Source organism: Primulina huaijiensis, chromosome 2, assembly GCF_012295235.1.
Source record: "Primulina huaijiensis isolate GDHJ02 chromosome 2, ASM1229523v2, whole genome shotgun sequence".
Taxonomy (NCBI): Eukaryota; Viridiplantae; Streptophyta; class Magnoliopsida; order Lamiales; family Gesneriaceae; genus Primulina; species Primulina huaijiensis.
The window spans coordinates 26,618,853-26,641,552 of NC_133307.1; the positions used below are offsets into that span (position 1 = coordinate 26,618,853).

The following is a 22,700-nucleotide window of genomic DNA, read 5'->3' on the forward strand; positions in this document are numbered from 1 at the left end:
CTCTATCAGCACAAAATAAAAAAGAGGGAAATTTTCCAAAAAGGGATAAAACTTAATTTTACCTGCCTACATCATCAACTATGAAAAGAGATAAATGAAAATTGCAATTTTCCCAATAAGCTATAAAAGAAAAACTAAATCGTTTCATGCAAAAAATGCATACCTACGTTGGTCATTGAAGAATGTAGATTTTTTAAAAATATATTTAATACTAGTTGACGTCATATTTTTTATCACCTGGATTATTTGCACGGAATCGAATGACAGCCCGTCCTCCAGCAGGCACAGCAATGGTGTTCCGTTCTAAAGGATTGACAAGGTTGAACTTTCTTCTATCGACCGCGGGATTATAGTTACCAAACCCTTGAGCCAGCACGAAGAAATTGAATGCATGCAAGTGTAACGGGTGATTTTCCGTATCAAAGCTGTATTCTGCAACACAATCTCAATCACAGAATTGAACTTCACTTGCTTCACCTTCGTTGATTTTGTGGTAAACAAAAGCGTCTGATTGAAACTGACACTCGAATTAGTGTAATCGAACCGAAATGGTGGATTATTAGGGAAATCTGTGGTGTATATCCCGCTAACATTTCTGAAAAAAGCTTCCAACATTGATAGGCGGGTAACAAACTGAAACGAGGCATTGTTCATGCTCGCTGCAAATTTCAGGCCGAATGGCCCCGCACAACTTCCATTTCCGGGGGCATCGCAAGCTGAGAGTCCCAGCCCGAAAGTTACGAACATAGATTCGTTGACTGAGAGAGGGACTGCGGGACGAAACGGGGATGAAACAAGTCCAGTTATGTTAGTGTAAAACTTGTGGGCAGTCGGGGTGTCGTTGAATAATGGAAGAACCGGCCTTATCGGGGTCGATTGCGTTGATCCCGCGTACACTATGATGCCGGTTGCGGTAGTGTTATCGAATGGAATACCAGGACCTGCTGAAAAATATGGAGTGGAGGCCATGTAATACCTCCCCGGTGCCTGATTTACAGTGAGAAGAACATCGGCTGTCTGGCCTGTAGCCAACACCACCACATCGGTGACGTAGTGATTCGTGTACGAAGCATCGATTCCCACTACCGTTAGGTTGTGGTTGGCTATCTTGAAAAATAGCTGGTTATTGAGTGCAGCCTTTATTATTCGGAGGAGATAGGTCTTTCCTTGCTCCACATTTAACTTGTATGTTTCTACAAAAACACTTCATCAAGTTATAAATCATTACTCTATTAAATTACACTGTAATATTAATGCAAATTAGCTAGAGACTAGAAAATATAAACGAGGAAGATGTGTTTGCGTGCATGTTGATCGGGTATTGAACTTTAGAAATGTGAAAACAAGTACTTGAGACATTAAATGCAATAAAACATGTGGAGTTTTGCACACCAAATTAGACTTTTGATATTCGACAGTATGTCTTTGAGAAATTATATTCCTGAAAGCTCGAGCTTATAGAAAGTTGGCTTAACCACAACTTTTTTTTACATGGTTTAACATCTAGCTGCATTGTGGTCTAGAAATTTTCTTGATGAGAATCATATAATGTACTCACGATCAGAAGAACATGGAAAAAGATCTCCGGGTTGGCCGTTAATGGTAAACGCATCGGAATTGTTTGACGTAGCTCCGGTGGCCAGTGCTTGGTTCTCCACATCAATAATATTAGCATTCCACCATTCTCCTGCAATTCAAATTTTTTCGATTTATATAATTTTATTATTTAAAAAATAATCACCTGAAAAATTACAATGACAAGGTATTTGTACTTACCTATGATGATTGGGAATTCCCCAGCTGGATTGGGGAATGGATATGAATGACCAAATCTAGGCCGGATGATTAAGCCTCCATATACCGTGGCTCGGATCCATTTTACGTGGGCATGCCACCAAAGGGTTCCCTCCTGCCCCGGTAACTTTGAATCGGTACTTGTAGTTTTGCCCGGGTCGGATCGGGCACCGTGTCGCGTATTCTGGCCCGTCGGACCAGCCACTCAGTATCTGGAAAATCCCATGCCTACGATCACATCAACAATATTTTTCCAAGTAAGATTAAAAATAATTTGCTACGATGTAAATGTGGATATTGATAATTTTAAATAAGTTTTATGACTTACCAGTGAATTGATAGGTCGTATGGAAACTTGTTAAAAACATGAACAATAAGGGTGTCACCCTCGTTTACATTGAGAGTTGGCCCGGGAAGAGTCCCCGTTCACTGACTTATTTTAACAACACACGCATTCAATTCAAACAAACATTAATATATTTTTAGAGAAGTGATCCGGTTTTAGTCAACACATGTATAGGGAAAACAGTAATTTCAGCCCTACGTATTTATATTTTTGTGATTTTTATTTTCTATATTTTTAAAATTAGGTCTTATTCCAGTATTTTTAAGTTTTTGTTAATTTTAATCTCTTTTGCATGGAAGTATTGACATGATATTGTACACGTGTACGTCAAAATTAGATGATATGTTGACATAACATTTGTGTTGTGTTGGAATAATGTATGATTGAAATAGAGTATTACAATAATTACAATAAATATATAATGTATGATTGAAATAAAGTATTAAAATAAAATAAAAACCAAATAAAATATTAAACAAATTAATCAAGACAAGAAAAATGACTAGTGAATAAGTAAGTATTAGGGGTGAGTAAGATTTCGGTTAAACCAAATTAACCGACCGAACCGAGCCAATTCGAAAATTTGGTTTGGTTATTTCGGAAATTCGGTTTCAAATTAAAATAAATTCGGTTATATCGGTTAATTCGGTTCGATTACGATTTTCAAATTTTGAAATCGGTTAACCAAATTAGTCGATATAATAAATACTATTATTTAAAATTTTTTATTATTTATCAATTTATATATATAATTTAATTTTTATTTTTAAAATCAACCATAATTCTAATCTATGGCCTCGTTCTCACTTCTCTAACCGAATTTCCCGTTCTCACTTTTCTATTTTCGACTCTTGACTTCATCAGCCGAATTAACGATTTTAATAATAAATTTTTTTTAAATCACAATTTTTTTAAAAAAAAAACTATTCAGTTAATCCGGTCACCGACCGAATTAACCGATTTTAATTCGGTTTAGTTTTGATCGATTATGAAAATTAATTCGATCGTTTCGATTATGGCTAAATACTTCGGTTCGACCGAACGGACTAAATGCTCACTCCTAGAACAAGTATTCAAGCGGTTGACGTTTAGTTTCCCGGAACTGAGTGATAATGACAAATTAGCCAATAGAGACGGAAAACATACTTCACCACGGGATAATGGTAAAAATTGTCTCATTATTTAGTTTGTTTAATTTTGGTAATTGGTCCGTAAAGTTTAGTCTTATTGAAATAAGTTTGGATTTTTTTATTTTCATTAATTTTTTGTTGAAATCCGATTCGACACCCAAATATTGCTGAAATTGCATTCCATATTATTGATATGTCCAGCATCGTGTCACTACTAAGTAAAGAATGGGTCTCATGTGAGACCGTCTCACGGATCTTAATCTGTGAGACGGGTCAACTCTACCGATCTTCACAATAAAAAGTAACACTCTTAGCATGAAAAAGTGATACTTTTTCATGGATAACCCAAATAAGAGATCCGTATCACAAATACGACCCGTGAGACCGTCTCACAAAAGTTTTTGCCCTAAGGTAAAATATAACTAAAAGTAAATAAAAAACTTATTGGACGGACGAAAAATGAATGTAGTCAATTTACGCTGTTTTTTTGGCCAATTCTCCCACTTCAGCACACAATAAAGACAAACTTACTTTTATATTGTAGTTACGAATGTATAACCTTGATTGATTGAGAGGTGTAGAGAATCTTCATATCGTAGTGTAATTATAAAATAATCAAACTTAAATTATTCGTATAGTTAATTAAAAATAAAAATATACCATAAAATTTTCTTTAAATCTATTGATTCTAATTTAATCTTAAAATTTTACTAAAAAATTTACTTATCACGAAAAAGGAATACGAAAAAATTAGTTAATTTGTACACGCACATTATGCGTGTGTGTGTCTGTGCATTTATAATCTGTGCTCTGGCGTCAAGCATATTAAATTCAGATAAGAAATACTTGTGTATAATTTTATTTATTCAAATGGTGAGAAATTCGACTCTTTTCAAATTATCTAATTTTTCTAGATTTAAGTTGTGTTTGAATTGATTGATTTGAAATAATTGATTTTAGATTCATGAATTATAATTCATTGACTTGTTTAAAAGACTAAATTCAAGTTAATTTCAAATGACCAGCCAAACTGAAAATATGATGAACTGCAATGTTTCGATGATATCTCATGGCTCGGTGACGTAACTGACCAACCACTACAACTATTAAACAGAAAACAAAATTTGGGACAAGTCATATTTTACGAGTTGGGCTAAATCAGATGTTATCTAAGCAAACTGATGACAATGAGACTCATCAGTTTGGCTAATCAGCAAGAACCATTTGGGCATGAGCAATTGATGCATTTTGGTCAGCCTGATCAACTCGATTATCCAAATAGAATGATTCAGTATGTGACACAGAGTTAAGACGATGATCTACAAATCATCTTCACAAATCAAAGTCTGAATCGAAGTGTAAGATAATGACAAATGACAACTAATATACTAGTTCTGTACATCAGTAGACCTCATCAGTTTAGTTCAACCTAGCTGACGAACCCAACTGAATGATCATTGACTAGCCCAACTGACAGCGGACCTCAAAATCAATTAGGCTCGGGAAAAGTGGCCAGTAAGATAGAAATGATTGTTTCATTATCAGAAAAACTACATAAACTTTCCAAACGGTCATATTCTTGTGTCTAACGTATATGTTATTCTTGAAGTATATAAATACAACATCTTGAATATCAAATACAAGTTGATCAACCTCAAGAGATAAATCACAAGTTGAAATATGTTTTAAAATTAGTTATATAAATCAAAGTCTTTTAGTTGATCCTTCCAAGAGGAAGAAAAGGTGGCATATGAGTTATTAATCTCCGAACATCCATAAACAAATTCGTGTCTATTTATGATTGCAATTATTTACCTGCTATTATTTTTAAGTTGCATTGCTGAAGCATTTTACGTGTATTTCAAATACCAAAATATTACATACCAAAATTTTTATAAAATGATTCAATTAAAAATGTTTTTACACAATCAACTTGTATATCTTTTAAATATTTCACCATAATGTTTATTTGATTTCTACAAATGATTATTTTGAGTGTCTTCCACTTGGTTTGAAAATCAAACTTGATTTAGTTCATCGTTATTCAATATTTCAATAAGCGAGTTATTGTAGCTCAAAGATAATTCCCAACCAATCCTATCATAATTTATTCCACAAAATATTTTTTAAAACAATAATTCAAATATCAATAATATCTAAAATAATTTATATATTGATATTTATTAGAAATATTAATGAATTAAAAATAATAATTAAATCTATTTTAAGAATTAGTTTAAACTTTTTAAATATTTAATCTTATTATTTTAAATATTTAATTGAACTAATTAATTAACTATTCAAAAAAATTACAATCACACCTAAATAATCAGAAGATAAATTACTAACATACAACAAATATTAAAATAATGCTTATAAAATAGAAATGAAACACAAATATCCAAGTTTTAATTAATTGAATTATTATATAAATCTCATAAATGGTCGATTAGTGCACCCGTAGGGTGAGGTGGATATCTATATCTCTTAATTTTTTTTATACCTAGTAATAAATTCTTGAAATCTAATATTTTGATCCGTAATCATTTTTACATTCGGAGTTGATGCTTCTATCACATCTTGAACTGGTGTACCCAAGTCACATTCATCCTCGAAAACCATATTATGCATTATAATACATGTTATCATTAAAAATAAACATTCATAGTTATCAAATTAAAATTTGATTATTTTATTCAATTAATAATACAATTCCAAACATAAATTTAATTATTTATTTAATAAATAAAAATTTTAAAATAAATAGTTACAAATTTACATAATATTATTAATAATTAAGCTTAAAATATATCATAATAAACAATTAGAATAAAAAGGACAAAAAAATTAAAAATTAATAACACTGGGATAACGTTTCAACAATGTTCTGCCAAATTGCTTGCACCAACCTAATGCCAAAAATAACAATGGGTTGGAGCAACAATTCAGACACCATTTTAGCGTCCTTTAATTATCGGATTTTACTCAATAGCGAATCAAACCAAATTGAACCGTAAGTTTCGGGTTTGGTTTGGTTCGGTTCAGTTCGGTTTGACTTGATCACTAAGGATAATTGATTTTTTTTAAATTTTGTTTATTTTTTTCAAATAAAATATTTTGATAATTATTAACATAGTTTAAATTATCTAGCCTAGCTATTATCAATAAAAATCTCTCTTGAAAAAAATACATAGAAATAAATAGATTTATAATTTTTTTTTAAAAAAAAAACCATAGAGTCAATACAACTGGTACCTTTTCTGCATGATAATCAAAAAACAAAATATTATCAATTTTAAAACATTTCTATTATTTTTTATTTTTATCAACCGAATAAATTTATCATTATGAAAATAATTGTAACAAAAAATATAAATTAAAATTACCAAAAAGTTCATACATTGGGCCAAGGATAAAATAATGGATTGTTTAAATATACTAGAATTTGGGCCTAATGGACAGGACCAACCCATTTCATTAAGAGGCTGCGGAACCCTAGAATTGATCTTCTGCTCTCTCTCATGGCGGGTACCGGTAAGTACAATTTTCGAAAATAATGGAATAAATGATTATACAGCTCACGATTCCAGTAAAATGGAAAATGATGAGCACGAAGGTGTCGAAGTGGCCGCCGTCTCCGGCGAGGAAGATGACGCGGCAATGCTCGACGACGGCGGAAGAGTCGGCAAGAGATCACTGGACCGAGTAAAAGGACCGTGGTCGCAAGATGAGGACACGAAGCTGAGTCAGCTTGTGAGTAATATCGGGGCTAGAAATTGGAGTCTAATCGCCCGAGGAATATCGGGACGATCGGGAAAGTCGTGCCGCCTCCGGTGGTGCAATCAGCTTGACCCAGCGGTTAAACGCAAGCCGTTCACGGGTATTTTTGTAATTTTCTTTTTCTGTAATTATGCTTGATGTTGGAGTTTTGGTTTTAATTTTCATCGACAAAACATTGGGGGACACATGAAGCTTTATTTGCAGAAGGAAAAACAATGATACTTTTCTGCGTTCTTGCAGCTCTCCCCTTTGGGAGGCTTCGCATCTTTCTGAATTGTGTTATATTAGTTACTATCACAATATGTGTTTTTGGCAAGAATCAAGATTGGATACTGCATTTAATAATCAATGTTTTTCTGATATTTGCAATTCATCATAGTTGCAAGCATAAATTCCTGGATTGCAAGTCGAATTATTGCGGCCTGCTGAGCGTTTTTTTTAATTGTTTCGTTTGCTTCGTGTATAGCTTCTTCAGTATTCAAATGTTTGTGCTATTAAAGTTGCAGGAAAATGTAGCTTACCAGACTCTTTGATTCACCAATGCTTCATCGTGCTAGTAATTTCAATCTACAAGTTATAGACTAAATAACCCCTCTTCTTTCAAAGATGGACACATGTTTAAAACACAAATGTTGCTTGATCCTAGCATATCCCTTCCTTGAATTGTTCTCTGTTTCTTTCAATATCGGCAGTATTTCTTTTGGCGATGTGGTGCATGATAGCTTTGTATGCTTCTGGCATGAATGGTTCTTAATAAATTATGCTTCTGATCTGTGTTTCATGACATGCATCTTAATAATCATCTCTTCCTGTTTATGGGTTCTGCCATATTAATGGCTGTTGAGACCTCCAATTCCTGCAGATGAAGAAGATCGCATCATACTGCAGGCCCATACCATCCATGGAAATAAATGGGCTTCAATAGCAAGGCTTTTACCTGGGAGAACTGATAATGCTATCAAGAACCACTGGAATTCTACACTGAAGCGGCGGTGCATGGATCTTGTGAAGCCTAAATTGGAACCCAGCAACATGGTTGAAGATTCTAGTCTTGAAAAATCAAAGGCATCATCATCTGAGGAAACACCATCATGTGAAGACACCAACTTTTTCATCTCAAATGAAGCTAAAGACGTTATCCCTCAAGAACAAATAGATGCTAGCTTCCACAGATTGGAGAAGGATCAACCAGAATCTGCCCAACTCATCGAGAAATCTTTAATCCCTCCTACTCTATTCCGCCCAGTTCCTCGCATCAGTGCATTTAGTGTTTATAATCTATTTGACAGCCTAGAAAATTCAGAGCATTTGAACCGAGCCTCAAAACCAGACATCAGCGTCTGTAAATTGTTCGAGGGTGCTTATGGTGATCAATTGGTCCCTCACCGATGTGGCCATGGTTGTTGTGAAAGTCCAGGCGGGGCAGTTACTAAGGTAAGTTCATTGTTGGGCCCCGAATTCATCGATTATACAGAGTCATCTCCATGCTTCACGAGGCACGAACTAGCATCATTAGCTGCAGATATAAGTAATGTTGCCTGGCGTAAAAGCGGGCTGGAAAACAGCACCGTGAAAACAATGGACGACATTGTCAATGGTTGACTTGCAGCCGTGGTAGCTGTTCCTGAGATTTTGTTGTTTATAAGATCCTAATCGTCTGCACAAGATTGTGTGTGGCAATGCTCTTTTGTACCCAATTCTGTATTTTAGATTATAGTTACTGATTCGTATCATGTAGCTTATCAATATACAGATATTGACGAGAAATTGGGAGGAACTTTTCGGCGCTTGTAAATTTATCGAAATCAAGTACTGCTGTAGTCCATCTTTTTGTGTTAATTTATATGATTTAGTTTTAATATTTCGCAATCGACTTGAGAGTTTCTTGGAACCATAAAGGATCAAGATATTCAGAAAGAATGAATCAGCATCATCATTCTTCGATCAATATAGCAGCGAAACAAATTTCAGAATTAGAAAATTATTAGTATTTTTTAATCTTCATTTCGGAAATAGTCTTAATGGCATTATCAATAAACATGCATTAAGAATTTTATTTCCATCTATATTATAATTTTTTAGTTCATTTCGTTAAAAATGTTTAATAATAATTTGCTCATTATTAACAATTGAAACGAAATGGACCTCGCTCGCTCGAGCTGGACCCCACTAAAGTCTCAAATATAAACCTATTTTGGGGCTGAGGGTTTAAGTACAACCTTCTTCTTGTGCTTCGATTTTTCCTCTTCAGATCTAATGGCTCCGAACAACACCGGTCCGTCTGCTATTGAGAGAGAGCAGGTATATCTCTTTTATGCTTTTGTTTATCTTACGCGCGCGGATTCAATCGGGTTTTATGTTATGGGCTCTCATATATTGGGATTTTAACATTCTTTTTGCGTATCTATTTGTTTAGATAATTGGGATGATGGAAAAGGAGATGGAGTACAGGGTGGAAATGTTTAATAAGTAGGTAATTTCGCTTTTTGTGTTTGTGAAAATGCCCCACAGACTAATCTTGGGTTATTGGTAATTGTGGTGTTTGCGATCAATTTTGTGTTTATTATTAGCCGATGTTATGTATTTATATAGGTCCTGCTCTACTGATATAAAGCTTCTCTATAATGCATTTTTTAATTTTTAGTCCGTGATCTGTCATTTGAGCTAGCGGCTTGCTGGATGATGAAATGTGGTGCAAGAGTTATAGATGCTATTATTTCAAGTCATCATGCGTGTCATTTTTGTTTAGTCTTACGCGCCTTTATGGACATGTTTATATGATGACATATTTCTTTGTATTCAGGCTTACACACACATGTTTCAATAAATGCGTTGAGAACAAGTATGTCTTTCCGATACCCAATCTCTCCTATTGAAATTATGTTAGATTTATTGGTTGTGTAGATCATGAAATTTGATTAGATTTCAACAATTCTTCTCTCTACTTAGTGGGAGTATGTTGCATACATTTTCAGGTATAAGGATTCTGAGCTAAACATGGGCGAAAATAGTTGCATTGATCGTTGTGTTTCGAAGTATTGGCAGGTGATTGATTCCCTTTCTAGCCTCAGATTTATTTGATAAATTTGCCTGAACAGTGTACGAGAATATGTGTGTTCACTCTATAGTTCATTATAAGGTCTTGTGGAATGGATGACCATATGCCTTTGAAAGATTCTTGATGCATGAGGTTATGAAGAATGCGATGTGATATAGACAGTGCCAGCCTTCCTTATAGGAGTAAATTAGAGAAATCTTAACAGATAGAGATTGACTTTCGTTTTATATATCATGGTATAGTAAAAAGACTAATTATTCTGGACATGGTATTTGATCTATTTTTAATTTAATATTGAATCTATAGCAATTTAAACAATGCCAATATCTAGAGGTGTGATAAAAATTATAAAATTTAAGGAGGAAGTACTGCTTTATGGGAAATGAGAAGTAAGACTTTTAACACAGGGTGGTTGTCATTGGATTCGATTACAAAAGGCAGTTTTTGTTTGCATGTCAACGAAATGCCTCATGACGCTCTTAATTTTATAATGTGGCTAGCATATCTGATTGAATCATCGAGGTCATCTTGTATGCATTTTGAGTTTCTTCTGACTTATGCTACATAGATTGTTTCTTGATTGCTTTCACATGTTCACTGCAGGTGACTAACTTGGTTGGCCAACTGCTTGGAAATAATCGACCTCCTATGTAAAGGAGATTTTTTTATTCTCAAATCTTTTTTTGAGTTGAGATGAATTTACTCGGTTTTATATTGTGTTGCAAGATTACTTGAACAAGTAAGAATTGTAGTTGGAAGTTATTGATTTACATACTGGCAAGATGGATTGAATGAAAACTATTGTTATTTCATTTCCTCTGGTGCCTCATATATGAAAAAATCTAAAATTTGATCCATATAACTTTTTGAAAGTATTAAGATTTCCCAGTAAGATCCCCTCCCCATCATCCTGAATCATGGATCTATTCCTAGTAAGAGTGGCTTAAGAATTAAGAGAAGTGGACTTTTCATTGCATTAACTCGCAAAGCAAAGAAAAAAGAAACTTAAGTTTTACAAATTCAGAAACTTAAAAACAGTCGATTTCAAGTAATCATCTGCAGATGGACAATCAAAATGAGTGGGAAGCAAATCAAGAAAATGGGAAAACTATACACTTTCAAATTCTGTTTCTTTTGGTTTCCAAATTCGTGGCTTCTTTAAGTGATTCTTGCGCATCATTTTCCATCCCAAGTGTAAAAAGTGCAGCTGCTTGAAGGTAAAAGGCAGTAGGCCAGTTTGGTGATACAACCAGTGCTTGCATAGCATCATGCAGAGCTTCGTTAGGCTTTTCACTCATCAAATTAGATAAGCCGCGTCGAGCAAAGACAGTTGGTGACACCATCGTCCCACCATCAATGAACTGCAAGAAACAAAATAGTTGTTCAGAAGTTAGATCGATGATTCAAGTTGCACACCTAATATGTGCGTTCAAAAAAAGAAAATCAACTCATAGGGATCTGGACAATTATAGAATAAGAGGAAGGAGATTTTGTGGTATGAAGCTGGAACTGATTAATTCCAGATTGCAAATAATAGAAACAAGACAGGCACAAAACTCACTTGTGTGTAGCAATCGATGGCAGTGGTAAAATTCTTAGCTCGAAAAGCAGAATCCCCAAGCTTTTTGGAATTCAAGGTCTCCTGCATTTGATTCGTCCACACTTGAAAAGATAGCTGCATTGAAGAATATATCAATAACAGTGTGATGATACAGAACGTCAGGTGTTTATGCAAATAGACAAAAAACAGTACATATACATACCTCGTTAGCAATTCCTTCATCGTCTTTGTATCCGGCCTTGTCCAATATCTCATGTATGGCAGTGAGATCCTTTCTCAAACATGCTTCACCCAAAGGACTTAACACCAATGATTCATCTTGGTTCGCGTTTCCTTGTGGAATTCCCAGCAGAACATATGAAGGCACCTGATTCATACATTCATACCTGAAATATTAATATTCGGTCAAACTAAATGTTGATACCTGTTTGATCATACCTCGGTTTCTTTCTGAAGAGGAAGTAGAGATGTCACGAGAGACTTTGCATTTGGCCTTTCTCGTGCTTCATATTGCAAACACCGGGTGGCTAATCGTACCAATTCGGTTCCATCATCAGTAGAAAAGTGACCCTCCAAACAAGAATCCATCAGCATCAGAAAATTTTTCCCACGAATCAGATCGAGTGCCTAGTAGACGCCAGAAGTTGAAACAATAAATTCCTGGCTTGATAAATAAAGATTCCACTTGAAGTTTATTTAAAAAAAAAGATTCCACTTTTAAGTATACGGTCAAGAGTTGGCTCGTCATCTAAAAGATTTCCAAGAACAAAGTCTAAGAATATAATAAAGATTGGACAAATCCTATTCTTTGAAGAACCTTTTTTCATTTAAATGATGGAAATAAAACATACATGGCTTGGAGGTATGTGCTTGCCACTTAGAAGATCTAGCAGCATGGTTCCGAAACTGTAGACCACACTTTCTGCAGTAACTCTTCCTGTAAAATGGTTTAAGGTCAGAAGTTTCTTAGTTGGCACAAAACGTATTAATCTTAGAGTAAGCATGTACAAGTAACTATACCGGTTCTCAAGTACTCTGGAGGTGTGAAAGCTAAGTTTGTGCTGTAGCTTTTGCCATCTCTACTATTCTTCATCAGGCCAAAGCAAGAGAGCCTAGGATTAGCATCCTAAATAACAAGTATCCCGATGAAAAATCAAGGGCAACACTAAATGCACAACAAATAGGCAAATAAAAATTATCTGAAGCATTTTTCGCCTGATATGCATAACAAATAGGTAAATAAAAATTATCTGAAGCATTTTTCACCTGATCAAACAAGACTCGATAAGCGTTGAGATCGTGATACAGTGCGCGCCCTCTACTACTGCAGTACTCAAGGGCTTGCGCTAAATATAATGCCACCCTCGACCTCATTGCCCATTTCATTGGCTGGTTCTCCCCTATCACAATTCAACCAGCAGCATAGATCAGATCACTTGGATACCAAGATAATAAAACATACAACTCGAAAAAACCAATCAAATACACTAATGTACATCTTTTGGTTTCCTGGAAAAAAAATCAGCCCACAGATGATAAATCTTCTGTAAGAATGTGCAGGATTAAGCCTTGAAACGCAATGAGATATCGAGCTCACAATGAAACAGGTGCTTGGCGAGAGTGTCATTGGGCATAAATTCTGCCACCAGCAATCTCTCCTCCCCTTCGAAGCAACATCCAATTAGATTTGCCAATCGTTCACTTCTCAGGTTCCCCACTGCCTTAGCCTCGTCCTTGGAGAAACAACGAAGATAATTTATGATAAAAAAAAATAAAAAAATTTGCCCATATCTCACTCAAAAATTGTTCTTCATCTTGATTAGAAAATAAAAAAAATCTATCAGATGCAAAGTTTTCCAAAGTAAAAAACAAATATAAAAGAAAATAACTTATAACAGAGTAGATGAATAAACTGTCACTGACTGACGGATTAATCAAGAAAACAGCAACTAAAAAAATGTTAAAAGAATATACTAACAATGAATTGGCGAGAATCAGGCCAAGCAGACTTGTTGAAACGCTTAATTGCAATCCATCGTTCATTTTCAAGCAAGCCTTTGTAAACTACATTAGGAGCCTTCTCTCCATGTTCGGACACAATGTTATCAGGAGAAAACCCATTTGTTGCAGTTTTCAACTCCTCCCAGCTGAACTCTTTGAAGCTGGGCAGCGAATTCTTCTCCCCATTCTCTACAAAACCCAGAAATATCAAGTGAAAAAGACACTATTTTCCCACAAGCCCACGAAAAAAACCGATCAAGATTCAAATATATTCATGAAAATAAACTAACCCAGATCAGAGGATTCGAGAACAGATGGCTTGTGGTGAGAATGCCACCAGCAGAAAGAGAACTTTGAGCACCGTGCACCCATTTAAAATGGCAATAAAATTCAGCAAAGAGTGATATTTTCAGCCTTCAACAAATAGTATAATGTCAAGATTTAGCATTGGGATGAGAGTGAAATATGGGATCTATGGTTTTGAGGATCCAAGAAAATGAGAAATAGTGTTTGTCCTCAAAAAGCTTTCACCTTTTCACATTTGAAGAGCATGCACCAGTACATATTCCAATCACGGAGTTGTAATGTGTATACAATTCTCTATAAACATGCTTTGATTTTCGTGTATTTTCGTGGTGTGGAGAACAGTGAACTTATATGGGTGTTATGTCTGAAAAAGAAATGTAAATAAATAGAAAATAACATTTACCCTTTTTTGCTGCTTTTGGCTTTCAATTTTTAATTAAAAATTATGAATGTGTATTTGATTTCGTTCGTACCATTTTGGACAAAAAAACGTTTCGATCTATCTTGTTTGCAATACTTCAAAAAAAAATTTAAATACATTTGATCACAAATGTTAACTTATCGTTAAAAACTAATGGAAAATGAACTGAAACTGTTTTAAGAACAAACAATAAATTAATTATCTTGTTCAGACAAGTGCACAAAATTGAGGGCAAAAGCCGATTACATGACCTTTTCTGGTAGTTTTTACAATATCGAGGGATCAAAATAATTTTAAGTTTAAATAGTGAAAAATAAACCATTTTAAATATATAAAAATGTATTTACATTCAGAGTCATTAGTTAAAAACAAAAATTAAGAAAACCATTTGTTCAAATAAAAATATAAACTATTTCAAATTTTATTTATTTATTTTCCTAGAGACATAAATAAATATAATAAAGATTAAATTATACGACAATTGTCAAAGTAAAACAGTGACTCAATCATAGAGGCACAGGTGGTGGCAAACACGGTACTCTTTGGTATGTATTAGTTTTATATAAATATAAATATATATTTTATACACTCAACAACTTCTGAAGCAAGCAATAATTCAAATAATATAATATTTTATTTTATTTTAATGTATCTATTATCGAATTTAGCCAACGGGTACGACACCTTCCTAACTTTTAATTTACCTATAATCGAATTTATTTTTCATATAAATATTAAAAAAAAATCTCCCCTCTCTCTCTAATTAAAAAAATTCAAATTCTAATTTCACTTTAAAATTAATTTTTCGCTCCACTGGTAGAGTATTTACCCAATTACATAATCATACTGAAATAAGCCAGGAATTTAGTTATATAATTTATAAGTGAAAATAAAGGTAATATGATCAGAATCAGATATAGAACTAGTTTTCTTTAAATAAATGGTCATTTTCAGTACAAAGTCAAAGTCCAAGAAATCCTGTGACGGAGACCAAATCATATTGTTACCGTTTCTGCTTTAATTAATCGTACTTTTCATTTATGGCGCATTAATTGAATATATTAAAGTATCCAAGTATTATCAAGGTTCGGTTTACTAAATATTGTCCTGTCCTTTTCAATATATTCTATTTCCAGATATTGATAATTACGTCAGTTCCAAGATAAATCATTTTTTTTTTGGGAAAAATTTAATTCTTAGCTCGCATGAATCAACACAATATATCAACTATATATTAGTATTATTATTATTAAACTTATATATATATAATATTTATAAAATATGAGCGAGCAATGGTCCCTCCAAACAATATAAATGAACCCCAAAATCTGGAACCAAAGTTGATGAAATAATGATGATTTCCCCACAAAACCAGGCCAAGTGATGGAAGATGGTGTGTAATTATTTCGACCACCCATCTTCATATCAAAACTAAATTAATCACTGATCTTTTAAATTTTTCAAAAGAGTAAAATCCCATTAAATAATAGAGAGAGCATGCAAAAGAAAAGGTGGCACTCTTTTACAGACATGCCCTGATATTAATGATCATATACACATGCCTGAACCACGCACTTTACGTTTGATCAAGCTCCTTGCATCTATATATCTGCCGATTCTTAGTATTGGGTTTTGGATTGTTTTCATTCTGTACAGTTTCAAACACTCGAAAAATGTCAGCATTTTCGATTTTATGTGATCAAGTATAGAGCTATAATTTTTTAGCTGGAGTTCAAAATCGAACTTTTAAATAGTTAACAAATTATCAATGAAATGTAAAAATATAATTAGTTAAAAATCAAAAGTAACTTTAAAAACAAATTTTTAACAATTCATTTATAACATATTTCACAGCGATTAATTAATTATATAAAAATTGGATCAAAATAAAAAANTTATTTTATTTTAGTCATTTGCAATAATATATATAATTTTTAAAAAAATTCGAGGAGCAACTGGTCAACTCTTTTTTTTCGTTGCATGTCATCATTCTCTAATGTCCAGTTAATATTTTTGTCGAATAGAACCACCCGAGTTACTGGGAAACAACTCAATTTTGATTATTCAAATTACCAAAATCGAAAAAAGTAAACTTAGAAGATCGTTTTGGTTATTTTTGTTAATAATAAAAAGAACTGAATTGTATTTTTTTAGAAGAAATTGAATTGTATTTTGTGTGACTGATATATAAGACATTGTTTTGTTGATATCAGATGAACTATGCGCATCCGATACACAATTTAAAGGATCCTAAAAGAAGGAGAAAGATGTAGTTAACAACTATAAGTGAAAAGCTAAGCTGAAATCAGATGCTCGGTTCGATTATTTAGCCAACGTATATGTCCAAAACGGATCATGGAAATTACTATGTTTTGACTACCACTTGGATATCAATTATCATTCTCGCTTAAATTGCGCCAACATGAGCGCTGCAGTTTTCGGGCCATCACACACACACATGTATCTTTGTGTTGTATCTTTTTATTATTTTTATCTAATTTTTTATATCACTTATAACATAAAACATTATTATAAAAACCATTTTTAAAGTTCTTAATTTTAATATAATTTTCAAATGGAAGTTATTTAATACTAAAATATATATGTTTGCCGTCGAAAAATATGTATATGAGAGAGGGCACATGGGTATAGAACCAGCCTCTCTCTCGTACCAAAAACACACATCGGTGATAATAAAGACTCCTTGTCTGATACGAAAGCACGAACTTAAAAATCAAATGTGTACGGAGAGGGTGAAATAATTGGCTGGTTCTTAATAAAAAGGAATATATAATTTATTATATGGCGTGAATAGTGAGTTACTGTCGTTCTGTGCAAAATTCAGTAGTACTTATTAAATTAAAAGTTAACCAAAAAACAAAAAACAAAAAACTAAGCCCATCATCTTCAATTCTCTAATTTAGTGCCGACCGAATTAATAAGCATTTTCTGTTAATTAGTGAAGTGCACATGGAATGAATAAGCCGATTCTTCATAATTCTTGAATAAAGTAAAGGAGAGTTCATAGATAGGTAAGCATGGGGGAATGTGGCCGCCTCTACTACTACAAGGCATGTGAGGCAAGATGCTAGTGCACATTATATAAAGACAATTTCCAGTTTCGCAAGGTTCTTTAATCAGCAAGGCAAATTACTTTTCTTTGATTGATTTTTCTCTTTCTAGCAACGTTAAGCATGTGTGCTGATAGAGGTGTCCGTTTCACAAAAACGATTCAGACACGGATGTATGGAAGTCTAAAAATGGGATAAGGCGAATGAACATGGTTTTCTTGATTTTGATATTTTATTTCAACTCATACAAAACTAAGCATAAATAAGGAATGAAGATATATGATAATCGAAGGGATTATTAAACATGGAATTCCATGATACATTAAGGTGTCTTTGAGACCATATTGCGGGTCCAGCCAAGAACCACGATTTGAAAAAAAAAGCATTACCCGGACTCCACGAACAAGAATTAAATTATGTTGTGACGACTTTCGGAGGATGGTCGTGAATGTTCCTATACTATACACCGTTAATAACAGCTTCAACGTGAACGAAATTTCCATCTTCCGAAATCTTGCCATTGATTTGAGTTCTTGGCCTCTGAACAAGAAACAAACAAATGTTAACAGAAGCAGTATATTCTGAGGAATCTGTTCAAATTACAAAGAGGTAAAACAAAACAAGGGGGGAAACCAATTTTTTTACCCAGTCGGCAGCAGAATCTCCGGAATGCCCATTAAGAAGTTTGTGATTAATCCCTTCCTTGGTCTTGCTATCCTTACTCAATGGGAGCAACAGTGCTGCAGCTCCAGAACGATCTGGAAGTTCTGCACGAACAAAATTCAAGTTAGAGTTGCAACAATGGGCAAAACTAAGCCCATCATCTTCAACCTGGCAACTTTTTGTCAATGAAGAACACCACCAAATTAACAGCGTACCTGAAATAACATTGTGTGTCGATAAAACATTTCTAAGATTTACGAGCTCAAATTCACAAGTAGGGCTTAGTTATTTTTGTTTTTACCATGCCACAACCACATCAACTGTGTAGTGTTTACGCGACGCAATAATCAACAAACTCTGAATCACAACAGTTAACCAGGCGCACTGTTTAAGAAACCTGTCATACCACATCAAGAAACATATCACAATTTGAAAGTTCCATATTTGCAGATTACAGCTTCAACATATCATGAGATGGTTCATGGTATTACCTTTGAGTGCCATATTTATGATACGTCCGCACGAAGACTAGAGAGAATATCATGTGAGAGGAAAATATCAAATCACCGCAGCCAAAGAGCACCCCCTGTGGAACTGCACGACCATAAGAATTCCAATGAACAACAAAATGTGTGTGTGTGTGTGTGTGTGTGTGTGTAAAACATACATTAGAACAGCAAGCAAATCAAATCAAAGTGTCACCTATCAATAGAACTTCTAACATATTATCAGGACGAGGCAGTGTGGCGAACTTTGACCCCTAAACCGTTCAGAACAACATTGCAAATATCACTTACTTCTAAAGAAAATATAAAAAGATGCCAACTATCTTCAGCAGAAATCAAGCATATCAACTGAGAGAAAAAAAATGATGCTAGCAGGGTCTTACCTCCCGACAATGGTAATTTGGACCAGGTAGTTGAGTAGAATAAAAGGTAATGATCCGAAGAATTTGACAAGCCTGCAACAATGGGAAATTAAATGCAAAATATTAACATCAGTATTATCTTAATTGTAAAATGCTAACGAACTAGATTGTAGAGGTCCTAGCCCCCGAATATAGTCCCCATTAAATTTTCACAGAAGGTCATACTTTTTTCACATCGTTATCAATTTAAGATTCAAAATCACTCTTACAACTAGGCATGCCAAGACCCTGCACCATATCAGGACTGTGTAAATCTTCTTGCTCTTCAAAATGAATGGATGGAAAGTCCACTGCATATGTATTGTGTAATATTTAAAGCATTTAACTTGACTCTGAAATTTGGAAAAAAAAAAAATTGATGCAACAAAGCGAAAACTCACCAAGAAAAAAGATAGAAAAATGGAGGTAAATACAAATTCACTAACGTAAGCTTTATCTTGCCCCAACTCCTACAGTTCAAGAAAGTTGATACCATACATAAATCTCCAGAAGAACCAAAAATAGAAATAATAAACAACGCTGACTTACTGGAAGAAGGAAAAAGCCAGCATCCTGAAGTATTGGTCCTGGTCGATGAAAATAATGAACTCCTCGAGCTGCCAACCCATGGATGTACTGAAGAAAACAAAAAGAGATAGAGTACACATGTTAGAATCTCCAGAGAAAATAAAACACAACATAAGCAAATGTTCAACGTCCTGCAGGACGTGGCGAGCACATTTAATATTGATAAACAGGCTAAAAGCAATTAGATTATTTCCTTGAATAGAAGAATATGAAGGTTTAATGACAGAATTTTCCTTTTAAACCTTGCACTTTAAGAACGCGTGTCAAAAGGGCATCAGAACTCCACATTATATGTCATAAAAAAAACTGAGATCATTTAACTAGAAAGATCATATTGCTCGCCAAATTAAGGTTATGAAAAAGTCACATACTTTTACAGTGTCACAACAGAAGCTTCAAGATCAAAATTAGGCAAAATAATAAACACCATATTTTAATCTCTTAGTGTGTAAATAAAGAATATAATTATCTTTAGCAATGTTAATTAACGGAAAGCTAGAGCTTACTAGATACCAACTTTGTTAAGAAGCAACTTTCAGCAATTCAAAAGATCGAAACATCCCCAAACTAGAGCAAATCCACGCATTAAATTAAACTGCCCCATAATTTTTTTAAAAAAAATTGGCGAAAGCATGGAGAATGACAAGAAACTGATGATAGTATTTGGTCGATTTCCATAATGCTTGAGCAAAATTAGTCTGCATGGCGTGATTGCCTCATAATCAACTATGGATTCCTTTAAAACTTACAAAAGATTGAAGAAATACAATTGGTCTTCCTATTCATGGGGACTAAACAACCATGATTTTGGATCATTGCCACTGTATACCCCTTTGTTACGTGATTTGCACCGAAAACTATTGTTCCAGAAACATATTATCATTGTCAGCAAACCCACGTAAAAATTGTACCTTTTCATTGATGTTATGGCAAGTCCGCATTTAAACAACCTAAAACACCGCATGACTAAAACAATATACTATCCAAACAAGCAAATATCGAGTTCATTAATCACCACTAAAATTTCATTCTAAGCCATATTAATTTGTGAAAGAAACAACTACTACGGGTACAAACCAAGTTTTGGAAAGATTTTTTGGTCCATTTCAATTTTGAATCTCTAGATACATAAGCTGTCATGTTTTTTTTCTCCATTAAGAAGCCAAAACAGACCAGCATTTCGATATATTGTAACGAGATAACTAATCTTTGAATAAGAACTGGATCCCGAAATCCTGACCGTAAGTACTTTGAGCAAAAAATACCGAATCAGGTAGGATTACAATGAATTTAAACGGGTTTTCACATTGCATGTTCTCATGTCAAATTGTTGACTGTATCGAAATTGATCCGACCACATCATCAACTAATTAATCATTATAAGCAATCACATATTAGGCCATCAAAATATACATTAGAAAGGAACAAACCTGACAGATGAGACCCCCTAAAATATATTTCCAATTTTCTGTGAGAAGGTTGATTTCTGTAGTAGTTTCCGCCCAAATTCTCTTCCACAACTTCGGATCACAAAGCCAAAAACACTCGTCAATTTAACAATCAGAGATAAATAACACGAAAATCAATTTAAGAAGAGCACAAAATGCTTCATTGAAGGGGGGAAAGGGCGAACCTTTGAAGCCTCGCGACCAATGTAAAACGACATATCTTCTACGTATGTTTTAGAAAACAGCAATTCCATATTACATCACAAGAAAACCCTTCCCGCAATTTGAACAATTCTTTTCGTCCACCAAAAAATCATCGCGTTTCTGTATCCGATCAAGAACCCACCGAGAAAAGAAAAAGATACCGCCCCCAAGATAATTAAAAAGGAAAAAAAGCAAAAACCCAGTTGCCAAATCGAGGGCCTTGTAGATAATGATCGATGTCTGCGCTGGCAGTGCCAAAAGAAATTTGAATTTTGAAACTAANCACATTCTTTTTGTTCAATTTGTAAACCCAGACAATACTTGGTTTTTCCAAGATCCTTCATTTCAAATTCTTCTTTCAAGTATGACACAACTTCTTGAATTTCCTTATTCGTTCCAATGATGTTTAAATCATCAACATATACAGCAATAATTACGCATCCGGATGTTGTTTTCTTAATGAAAACACAAGGGCATATTGAATTATTTATGTATCCCTTTTTCATCAAGTGATCACTTAGATGATTATACCACATTCGGCCGGATTACTTTAACTCATATAATGATCTTTGTAATTTCACAGAATAACATTCTCTGGGTTTTGAACTTTGTGCTTCAGGCATCTTAAATCCTTCAGGGATTTTCATATATATATTACTATCAAGTGATCCATATAAGTAAGCTGTAACAATATCCATAAGACGCATTTCTAAATTTTCAGATACTGCCAAGCTAATCAAATACCGAAACGTAATTGCATCCATCACAGGAGAATACGTTTCTTCATAATCAATTCCAGGCATTTGAGAAAAACCTTGTGCAACAAGTCGAGCTTTATATCTTACTATTTCAGTTTTCTCATTTCGCTTTCGAATAAAAACCCATTTGTATCCAACAGGTTTTACACCTTCAGGTGTAAGGACTATAGGTCCAAAAACATTACGTTTATTTAATNAAAATAAATTACATCATTACCTTCGTCATCACACACAAATTTCAATATTCAACACCTAATTTTACCTAATTTTCAACATTCAATATTCAAATATTCAATATTAAAATATTAAATTTCAACACTCCCCCTTGTGATGATGATCATAATGATTGTCTTCATTACGTGTTTGTATACTGCCTCGNATTGATAGAGATTTCATGATTCTCGTCAGTTTGTGGTTCAGACAGAACATTTTCATCATCATGTGTTTCTTCAGGAACAACATTCTCTATTTTGTGATCATCATGTGTTTCTTCAGGAACATCATTCTCTATTTTGTGATTATTTGTTTCTCTATGAATTTTCTTTTTTAGAGGATTTTTATCCTTGGATCCGACTGANTTCATGTAGTGCAATAATCTCGGCATGATTTGATGAATTTGTTACGAGTGTTTGTTTCTGTGAACGCCAAGAAATTTTTGTGCCTC

General features: G+C 33.9%; 4 protein-coding genes and 1 pseudogene across 6 annotated transcripts; 2 read left to right on the forward strand and 3 right to left on the reverse strand.

Moving 5' to 3' along the window:
- Window positions 1-211: 211 nt before the first annotated feature.
- LOC140957980 (laccase-7-like) lies at window positions 212-2,220 on the reverse strand (annotated as a pseudogene).
- Window positions 2,221-6,766: 4,546 nt separating this feature from the next.
- Window positions 6,767-8,914, forward strand: LOC140971107 (transcription factor MYB1). The gene is made up of 2 exons (XM_073433187.1): window positions 6,767-7,150; window positions 7,913-8,914. The coding sequence occupies exons 1-2, from the start codon at window positions 6,865-6,867 to the stop codon at window positions 8,650-8,652; spliced, it is 1,026 nt and encodes a 341-aa protein (XP_073289288.1). The 5' UTR covers window positions 6,767-6,864; the 3' UTR covers window positions 8,653-8,914.
- A 280-nt stretch (window positions 8,915-9,194) lies between these two features.
- On the forward strand, window positions 9,195-10,920 carry LOC140960873 (mitochondrial import inner membrane translocase subunit TIM10-like). The gene is made up of 5 exons (XM_073419188.1): window positions 9,195-9,351; window positions 9,467-9,519; window positions 9,854-9,892; window positions 10,026-10,095; window positions 10,712-10,920. The coding sequence occupies exons 1-5, from the start codon at window positions 9,307-9,309 to the stop codon at window positions 10,760-10,762; spliced, it is 258 nt and encodes an 85-aa protein (XP_073275289.1). The 5' UTR covers window positions 9,195-9,306; the 3' UTR covers window positions 10,763-10,920.
- A 138-nt stretch (window positions 10,921-11,058) lies between these two features.
- Window positions 11,059-14,195, reverse strand: LOC140971108 (serine/threonine-protein kinase BSK5-like). Its single transcript, XM_073433188.1, has 10 exons — window positions 13,961-14,195; window positions 13,648-13,859; window positions 13,267-13,402; window positions 12,936-13,069; window positions 12,690-12,795; window positions 12,521-12,606; window positions 12,108-12,296; window positions 11,872-12,036; window positions 11,670-11,783; window positions 11,059-11,469 (listed from the first exon to the last, which is right to left on the reverse strand). Exons 1-10 carry the CDS (start codon window positions 14,040-14,042, stop codon window positions 11,227-11,229), a joined length of 1,467 nt encoding a protein of 488 aa, XP_073289289.1. The 5' UTR covers window positions 14,043-14,195; the 3' UTR covers window positions 11,059-11,226.
- Window positions 14,196-17,663: 3,468 nt separating this feature from the next.
- Window positions 17,664-21,554, reverse strand: LOC140971109 (phosphatidylinositol:ceramide inositolphosphotransferase 2-like). 3 transcript variants are annotated; one of them, XM_073433189.1, is made up of 12 exons: window positions 21,260-21,554; window positions 21,057-21,146; window positions 19,588-19,674; window positions 19,440-19,508; window positions 19,269-19,349; window positions 19,021-19,092; window positions 18,834-18,891; window positions 18,623-18,725; window positions 18,433-18,528; window positions 18,300-18,346; window positions 18,114-18,235; window positions 17,664-18,008 (listed from the first exon to the last, which is right to left on the reverse strand). In XM_073433189.1, exons 1-12 carry the CDS (start codon window positions 21,326-21,328, stop codon window positions 17,928-17,930), a joined length of 975 nt encoding a protein of 324 aa, XP_073289290.1. In that variant the 5' UTR covers window positions 21,329-21,554; the 3' UTR covers window positions 17,664-17,927. The 3 variants fall into 3 exon arrangements, with proteins under 3 accessions (XP_073289290.1, XP_073289291.1, XP_073289292.1); XM_073433190.1 differs by lacking the exon at window positions 19,269-19,349; XM_073433191.1 differs by lacking the exons at window positions 19,269-19,349; window positions 19,440-19,508.
- Between the last annotated feature and the right edge of the window lie 1,146 nt (window positions 21,555-22,700).